We start from the raw sequence: 9,904 nt of genomic DNA on the forward strand, positions 1-9,904 counted from the left end.
CCGCGATTAAGGCCTATACATTGCTAGCCGCTGAAGTTGACTGAATCCAGCAAGCAAGACGTGCATGTAGCGGCAGCCAGTTATATCTGACACTGAGTGAAAGTAACAGTTTTATGGTAAGCAAGAATATTTTCCTGATGGATCGTGATATTGTAGAGATGCGTGGAATGTGTATTGCCGGCAAATTTTCAATGAGTTCCCTTTGATATTATGATGTCAGTTTTAAGTTAATGGTTATTAAACCCGCTAAAATTAAGCATAATAGTACTACCACATAAAAAATATGGCATAACTAAAGCCAATGTTCGGCATCTACAAGTAGTCTAAAAATTCATACTGTATAAGAAAGACGTTCATATGATTTTACAAAGCACTTTTTAAGCCTGATTGAAATTTTTTGAAGGAAAAAGTGGGGGTCCTCCTGGATTCGGAGAAATACGGTAATATATTTTCTTCAGAATTAAATTAAACACACTTTCACGTAGTATCGGATTTCGAAAAACAACAAACAAGTAAGCCGTTGTGTGGATATTCTCCGCAATAATGCAAGTTTTGAACAAACCGATTGCCGTTTCATACTGATTTTAATGTGTATGGGGGTTTGCCAGACTTTTACAAAAATCTGATAGAACGACAATCCGCTATAGTGAGTAAATTTTTCGCCATTATGAATTATCACTATAACGGACTTCTACTGTAGCTATATGCATAAACCAACGAGCTAGAATAACGTAGAGAGGCGGAAGCGCTGCCTGGGTGAACCTAATAGAACGAACGTCCGCCATGTTTCCTGTTGTCACACAAGCAAGTAGGCATGGCCTTTAAATGACGGAAAGTGTAGAAAATGCACATTTTAGAATCGCTGGGGGAAAATTAAAGTCCGTTGCCGAAAGCTTGAAGCATGAAAGCGAATACCGCCACTTCATCATATTGCGGCACGAGGCCAACATCACGATCAGTTGATTGTAGGGTAGTTCGAAATCATCGCACACTGACATACGAATAGGCCTCGAAATCGGTACAAGAGCGTTACCCTGCTTGGCTGTTGTGGTTAAGCGTAAATTAGAATAAAAACGATGGACATAAATATTTATGACAGGAAACCTTAAAATCATAGGGACCTATAATAGGTTACAACCTCATTCTGTTAATATTTTTAAAATTATTGCATCCTCATGAGTACTGTGTTCTCTGTTTACCCTTCCGGGTTGGTTTTTCCCACAGACTCAGCGACGGATCCCACCTCTACCACCTCAAGGACAGTGTTCTGGAGCGTGAGACATTGGGTCGGGGGATACAACTGTGAGGGAGGGCTGCACCCGATATGCTGAACAGGGGCCTTGTGGGGGGGGGGAGAAGGAAGCGGCCGTGGCCTTAAGTTAGGTACCATCCCGGCATTTGCCTGGAGGAGAAGTGGGAAACCACGGAAAATCACTTCCAGGATGGCTGAGGTGGGAGTCGAACCCACTTCTACTCAGTTGACCTCCCCAGGCTGATAGAATCCCGTTACAGCCCTCGTGCCCCTTTTCAAATTTCGTGGCGGAGCTGGGAATCGAACCCGGGCTTCCAGGGGTGGCAGCTGCTCACGCTAACCAGTGCACCACAGAGGCGGCCCATGAATACTTTACCACAATAATCGTTTAGTGAAATTATTTATTATAATATAGGGGGGATATCATGTTTCTCCCATTACCATATCATACTGGGATTACTAGCGTGAAAGTTGTCCATTATGAAGTGTGGCGTAGTTTTAAAAACCAAGGCAACAGACATCTACAATAAAGGCTGTATACATTTCAAAAATAGCAGTAAAATGATGTATTTATCATACTTGGTGTACGTTTGAACGAAATAAGTGATTTTTTGTGGTTACGTTTTCTTGGTGGTGGGCGTTCCATTTCCTTTATTTGTAAATGTGAATGAAAATTAAATAGGGCTGGAAATGTACAGAGCATAAGCAACGGAATTGAGTGGGGTACCATTTATCTCTTTTCGCCCTCACAGCGCATTGTTCAGCTAATTCCTTGTTCTTTAAACGAAATCTGAAACAAAATTCGACAAATAATTATCGTGGCTATCCGTACTTTCGCTAAGTAAACAATAAAATGGATTTAATTACAAACAGAAATTACAAAAAGGAATCTCGGCTATAATTCAGTAATACTTTAAGTACGATATATCCTTGGTTTTATTACTCCGACTAGTACAACCATACGCTGAGCTTACGGCTGGCATTCTTGAAAGCGAGAATCTATCTTTTCACTTCTTAAAACTTAGGGAATTAAATTGGCATGCACGATCTCCCTGTCACCTCAACATATGCTCTCGCGCCAATTCGCTTTGTTTTGACAACCGTTAACATGGCTGCCCCTTATCAACTTGCTTCAAGCAGGGAGCGCTGATCTCAGGTATACAGCCCCTCTATGTTATTCTAGCTCGTTGGCATAAACGCTAATTTACTTTTCTGTTAAGTGTTTACATTTTCAGATTGCTATTAAATACTGTAAACAGAAGCACAAGCTTATGAGAGTTTCTCTGTGCCTTTACATACTTTTCAATGCACTAACCCAAAGGGTGAAAAATTCTTTCAGCACTTGCTGAAGAAGCCTGTGCTGTAAGTAACTGTTCAGTAATGGGAAAAACTTAGTCCTTAAATTTATCAATGTCATTCTTTGTTTTCTTTACTTTTCCACCAAACAAAGTGGCCTCACTTGTTAATGTGATGTGGCTATGGAGCCAAGCCCCATTGTCTGCTGTCCTGAGAATGGTTTTCTGTGGTTTCCTATTTTCACTTCCAGGGAAATGCCGGAACAGTTCCTATCCACAGGCCACAGCCGATTCCTTCCACCTCCTTAGACAATTTCATCTCTCACCTCATCCCACCCTGTGCCTGAAAGTTTGGAATGTCTGCTAGTACCAAATTCTCATTTTCAGACTTTTTATTTTTGTTCCAAAATCTCAGTAAGATCCCTGCTTAAAAAGAGATATTCATAATTTTCAACCTTCAGTGTCAGAAGCTTGCCTGAAGGGTTATGAATTACATGTTGTTGGTCCGTATTGAACTGAGAAAAACATATGAATTATAACACAGTAGAGATTTCCAACTATTCAATACTAAGATGTATTTACAATATTTACATAACATAGGACTAGTTTCAGCCCTCCTCGGGGTCATCATCAGCCATATTAAAACATACACAATGTATGGCGAAATCCTAAAACATGTTTCTTAACGGTAAGAATCTTATGGATATATAATTTACAATATGAAGTGTGGTTGAAATGTTGCAAATGAAAATGAGAGATATTAAGTGTGATGCAGGTGAGTAATAATACAAGTAAATAATACATACTAAGAAGTCTGGAATAAGTACAAAAAAGGTGCTCTGTGTGGTAAAAATTTATAAACTCATGGAATTCAGTAGGTCCTGGTAATAATGAACACATTGTAAAATGACACACAAAAATATACACGTATGTACAATGTCTGGGTAGTAAAATGTGATACTCTCTAGGTGCAGAGTTGACTTGACACTGTATCAGCTTAAGCAGAGAAATTGGCAGTTGGTGTATTAAGTAACCAAGTCGTGTTGATGGGCTGCATTGTTGATTGTTGGAGTTGTGCAGAATATGAAGCTATTTTGAATTCTTTTTAAGAAGAAAGTAGACACTGCGCATGGAGATATTAATTGTTGGAATTCTCAGTTCATAGCTGAAACCAAATTGGACCTATTAAAGTTGAGAAAAGCCAGTAAAAAAACAAAGTACACAGAGAGAGGAAAATAGTACCATAAAGTGAAAGGACACTTACCTCGCACTGCGGTGTGTGTAGTTTAGCTGATAGTGTGCGATTGGTGGCGGGAAGAGAAATATGGACGGGAAGGAGGGCATGCGCATGCTGGTTAGGTAGAGTGGAGGTGGCTTGGGATGGGGGGGGTTAAGGCGGAGCTGAAGGGTGCGGGAGAAAGGGTAATTGTTTCGGAAAAGTACCTTTAATTAAACTTAGGATCGAGTTCTGGTTGGCTGCATTATTGTTTCTGAGATATAAATAAATCGAAAAGTATGTTGGGTTTCTCTGAGATTTCATTAAGATTGTAATTAGCGTTAAAATATTGGTCTAGGTGTTTGTAGTAATTTTCCATTATGTTGAGTAAAGGGCCCTTGTTTGATAATTCAAGGATGTCCATGTCCTATTCGATATTGGTAAAATTATGGTTATAATCTTGCATGTGTTGGCCGATAGCTGAAAACTTATTATGTTAGTGTGTTCATGGTATCTTATATTGAAGTTTCCTCTGGTTTGCCCAATGTAGGATTTTTCACAGGTATTGCATTTGATCCTATAAACTCCTGATTTTAAAAAACTGTGTATAGATGTTTACAACACAGAGCACCTTATTTGTACTTTTATTCCAGACTTCTTAGTACGTATTATTTACTTGTATTAATTATTACTCACCTGCATCACACGTAATATCTCTCATTTTCATTTGCAACATTTCAACCACACTTCATATTGTAAATTATATATCCATAAGATTCTTACCGTTAAAAAACATGTTTTAGGATTTCGCCATACATTGTGTATGTTTTAATATGGCTGATGATGACCCCGAGGAGGGCTGAAACTAGTCCCATGTAATGTAAATATTGTAAATACATCTTAGTATTGAATAGGTGGAAATCTCTACTGTGTTATAATTCATATGAAGCTTGCCTGTCGTAATTGTATATTTTAGTATTATATAAGCTGTATTTGAGATTCAGTGATATACTGTCAGTGCATTGATACATCCTCGAAAGTTATAGACAGCTTCGTGAACCTCCTCCTCCCTCAAGCAGGAATAACTGCATTGTGGTTTTATTTTTAAAATCCATTCACAAGTATAGGAAAATCTGGTGTGTGTCTGTAAAATTGCTACAGCGAATATCTTAGATTTATGGAACTTATCCATATCTACATGTTTATTTAAAATATATAAGAAGTGACTAAACTAAATTCAATGATATATTACCTTTTTCAGTCTGAACTTTTCCAAGAAGACTTGTATCCCGACACACTCAGCGATCAGCCCGGCGCGACTGCTGAGGAGTGGGTCGGGGGAAAAGATGCAGAGCCTATCCTCATCTCCCTCAAAGGTGGTTATACTCCCTCATCCCAGAAGGCCGATCTTAAAGTCAACAAGCGCCCCAATGTGCTGGACAAAATGCCACCCAAGGGAGGTTCACGAGGAGCATCTTCTGCCGCCAGCAGAGATGCATCAGGTGGAGGGAGTGGTGATGGGGGAGGCTATGTGCCTGTGAGTGAAACTTTTATTCATATTTCTGTTTTCCTGTTTGGTTAAATATGTCTAAGATTAAAGAAATTCTATATGCCCATTGCTGGTGGTATTTTGTGGGTAAGGTTTAACCATCATAAATTGTCGGGTGCCCTGAGAAGTAAGTTTTTGTTTCTTTTTCACCGTACTTCCAAACACTGATGAATGTACATTAATTTAACTGTCAACTGGTCTCGGTCTTCACACTTTCAACTTCCCTATCTGACCTTTCTTGGTCATCTGTTGCTCTCTTATGTTAGCAGTACAGTGAAACTTTGTTTATACGATTTCCAGGATACGGAAGGGAGGGAAAAAATGTATGTGTGAAAAATTCTTAAATGAAATTCTGTAAATACGAATCTGAGTTATATTCCAAAATATATAACGGCTGTATGAAACAATATAAAAACAAAAGTTATGCACCCAGATAGTTAACAAGAAAAATGCAAGGAGAGGGAAAAGAGTTGCTTTACAGAATAAAGGGTTGGCTTGTTTTTTGTTGGCAGCGGCCTCAGCATAAACGGTATTCTCAAACCTGTACAATTTGGCTATTATTTCCTCAGAATCGTTGTGGCACATCACAAAATGCTTGATAGTCCATAGAGCATTAACAGCATCTTTAAAATCCTCTGATGTATGCTGCAGCTCTTCGGTATCGTCATTATTACGGTTCTCACTCAGACCCCTTTGTGCATCTTCTGCTATCTCGGAGACAGTAATTTCTTCTGCAGTGACGAGGTTGGCGCCAACATTTACGTAATCCAAGAATGGTGCTCCCTCCTCCAGGTTCCTCCATTCGCTGTCATTATCAGGAGCATCGCCATTATCATCAATGATATTACAATCAACAGCAGAAATGCCTCCAAATCCAGGTTTTAGGAAACAATTTCGAACTGTTAAATTCTGAAACACAGTACCATGATGCTGCGATGTAATGCATTGCCTATCAGAAGAAAAGAAATGAATATACATCGATTTTTTATTTGTTCGAAGGCACAAGGTTAGTGTAACAACTCAGAGGATTGTGTCTTTTAATGCATGGTACTGTGCAAAGTTGTTGGGCAAATATTTCACATAAACATGAATATTAATACAAAAAGGAGAAATAAATTAGACATAGGTTATCTGTAGTATGTTGATCTTCATTTCGTGCTTCTTTCCACCGTTTACATATCTGATTGTGTGCTGCACCAGCATCATACGATAATGCAACTTGAAGTTGTGCATCACTCTAAGTTCGAGCGGCTACAGCTCACCTATGCAATTCGCGGGGGGAAAATTCCACAGTCACATTCCTCAGATAAGAAGTAATAGGAGAATGTGCTGTGCATCAATCCATGAACATTAAGATCTTATGAACTTTCGCTTCCATTTTGGCATCCGCGCTTCAAAGCCAGTCTTCAGAAACTTTTATAGTGACCCAGGATTTCTTATTGTTGGTGTATTTCATGAGGATTTTAGCAGTATTTTTAAATCAACGCAGCTTTGAAAATTTGCCGATTGTCAGCTTTTCACTTCTGTCACTATTGGCACACAACAGAAATGTTACGCATTGTTTGCATTGTTTCCCACCATGACATTTTGCCCATTTGAATGCCATTGTACGTCCAGACATTAAATTTAAAAAGAGGCATGTCTCATCTGCATTGAAAATATCCTTAGGAGCAAATAGAAGTCATCAAAGGCAGGGCCGCATTTCCTTAGCTGTGCAGGTTGCCTATAAGGCCATTATTATTCTTTCTTTCTTTCTTTCTTTCTTCGTTATGCCCATTCATAGAGCGCGTTTGAACTTGTTAGTTGGTTTGATGGTTTGTGCCACCTTATCCTCCCAAAATCTCTTCATAAATGCACTGTGTTGCATCTTGCGTTCTGTCGACCACTTCCTACCAGTTGTCTTTTTTGTTTTCTCCCTAAATTTATGATTGGCTACTTTTGTTCTAAAAGCTCCACGATTTTCCATGATGTCGTCTGTGATATTTATTTCTTGGAGGTCCGCCTTAGTTTCTTCTAGCCATTTTATTTTGACCTTCTTTGAGTTGATTACTTTGAATAATCTTTTAGTTAGTCTGTTGCTGTTCATTCTGTAGATATGGCCATTGAAATTAAGGCGCCTTTTCTGTATGGCATCAGTAAACCTGTCGGTGAAGGAGTAGAGGTCCGCTGTTCTCCTCTTAATCCACATTTCATTTTCTCTCGTAGGACCATAAATTTTCCTGAGAATTTTCCGCTCCTGCTTTTCAATTTCTGTAATTTTAGAGTGACCACCTAAGCATATGGTTTCTGAGGCATATAAAGCTTCGGGCAATACAACTGTCTTGTAGTGTCGTAATTTTGCATTACGCGATATGACTCTTTTGTTGTAGTAATTCCACGTCAGTCTGTATGCCTTATGTAGTTTGGTGTTTCTTTCTACATTGGCACTACTGTCTAATCCTGAAGGTAGTATAATTTCTCCAAGGTATTTGAAGGAGGGCACCTGTGAAATTGTGCCGTTTTCCATCTCTAGCGGAGTTCTTTTGCTATTTTGACGTAGATTTTCCATGTACTTGGTTTTCTCGTAGGATATCTGGAGGCCTGCCTTTGATGCTATATTGTGTAGTCTCTGTATGGCATACCTTGTTTCATCCTTGGTCTTAGTAATGATTGCGAGATCATCAGCAAATGCTAAACATTTCACATTGACCTTGCCTCCCAAATTTCCGATGTTCACACCCTTGATATCCGTTTCCCAAACTCTAATAACTTTGTCTAGAATTAAGTTAAACAGAATAGGGGAGATGCCGTCACCTTGACGAACGCCCGTACATATTTCAAAAGGCTCAGAGATTTCTCCAAGGAATTTCACTTTAGAGGTCGTATTTGTGAGGGTCTGCTGGATAAGTGCTCTGGTCTTCTTGTCCACTCTGAGTTCTTCTAGAGTATCAAATACTGTCTGTCTGTCCACAGAGTCATACGCCTTCTTAAAATCCACAAAGGTGACGATCGTGCTGGCACTTCGGCAAATCCTTAATATTGTCTTCAAGTTCCATATTTGTTCTGCACATGATCGACCTTTCCTGAAACCCGCTTGGTACTCGCCAATCAGGTGATCTGTCTGTTTTTCTAACCGGTTCAAGAGAGCTTTGGAAAGAATTTTGTATGCGATTGGCAGTAGAGATATGCCTCTATAGTTGTTTGGATCAGCCTTGTCACCTTTCTTGTGCAATGGGCGTATTAATGCAAACTTCCAATCCTGTGGAATCATTTCCGTTTCCCATATTTCTACTAGGATTGCATGAATTTTGCTTACAAGATCATCTCCAAGTTTACACATCTCCGCAGTGATGCCGTCCTCTCCAGGAGCTTTATTATTTTTAAGTGATCGTATGATCTCTGCTGTTTCCTGTATTGTCGGTGGCTGTGAATCGGGGTTGGGCATGGGCTTTTCAAAGTTCAGTCTTTCCTTTGGAGGATCACAATTGAGGAGGTCTCGGAAGTAGTCAGCTGGAATAGTGCAGTTCTCTTTGGTGTTCGTTTCTAATGTTCCATTTGCTCGACGGAAACATAAAGATGGTGGTTGATAACTAGATAAATTCTCACGGAAGGTCTTGTAGAAATTCTTGGAGTTGTTTCTAAGAAAATTTTGTTCGATTTCCATGAGTCTATTTTTGTCATAGGCTCGTTTCTCCCTGCGGATTATTTTTGAGGAGATTTTCTGAACTTTTAGGAAGGTCTCCCATCTCTTAGTTGTTTGATGTCCATTCCACTGATTCCATGTTTTCATCCGTTCATCAATGGCTTTATCACAGGTCGTGTTCCACCTATGTTTGCGTTTCCTTGGAGGCTGTCCTAATTTCATGGCTGATGTCTGAAGTGTTTTACGAAGGCCTGGCCAGTCCTTGGGGTCCTGCTGTCGTATGTCTTGTAGAAAGGTCGTGGCGTTCTGTCGAAGACATTCTGGATCAACTCTTAGAGATCTTTTGTGTTTAGGTCTGCATCTGTTGGGTTGGAATCTCACTTTGATTTGTGTTAAGTAGTGGTCCGAGTCGACCTCCCTTCCGTACTCTAGCATTTTGGATCTCACACATATTCTTTCTGGAAATTGCGACGTGATCGATCTGGAATTCGCCCAATAACTGGTTTGGTGATTTCCACGTGTTCTTCTTATGTGGGGGTCTCGCAAAATGCGTAGACATTAGTTTTAAGACAAAGGTTTTACAGAAGTCTATAAGACGTTCTCCGTTCTTATTCGTTCTCCAATGTGCCGAGTGATGACCAACAATCCATTTGTGTTTCCTCTCTCTGCCAACCTGTGCGTTAAAATCACCTACTAAGATTTTCACGTGATGCTTTGGAATCTTGCTAGTGGTTTCTTCTAAGAGTTCCCAGAAGGCTTCCACTTTCTCTGGGTTTTTTTTATTGTCAGTGTTTGTGGGAGCATGGGCATTGACCAAGGAGTAAGCTTTATTGCCAGATTTCACAGTAAGTACTGGGATTTTTTCAGATGGGGATGTAAAGTCAAGTACAGAACTGATGATAGTTTTTCGTACCGCAAAAGCTGTTCCAAGTTGTGTTAAGTTCCCATGGATTCTTATGGCAGGTTTACC

The 9,904-nt window shown here is 39.7% G+C and overlaps 1 protein-coding gene across 1 annotated transcript in view; it reads left to right on the forward strand.

The window, feature by feature from the left end:
* The window catches only part of coro (protein coronin), a 76,736-nt gene that overhangs the window by 50,254 nt on the left and 16,578 nt on the right, over positions 1-9,904 (forward strand). Inside the window, exon 8 of the mRNA XM_067158635.2 lies at positions 5,025-5,300. Coding sequence (XP_067014736.1) covers positions 5,025-5,300 — 276 coding nt within the window. The remainder of the gene's footprint in view (positions 1-5,024; positions 5,301-9,904) is intronic.

The sequence above is a fragment of the Anabrus simplex genome, chromosome X (assembly GCF_040414725.1).
Source record: "Anabrus simplex isolate iqAnaSimp1 chromosome X, ASM4041472v1, whole genome shotgun sequence".
Classification (NCBI taxonomy): Eukaryota; Metazoa; Arthropoda; class Insecta; order Orthoptera; family Tettigoniidae; genus Anabrus; species Anabrus simplex.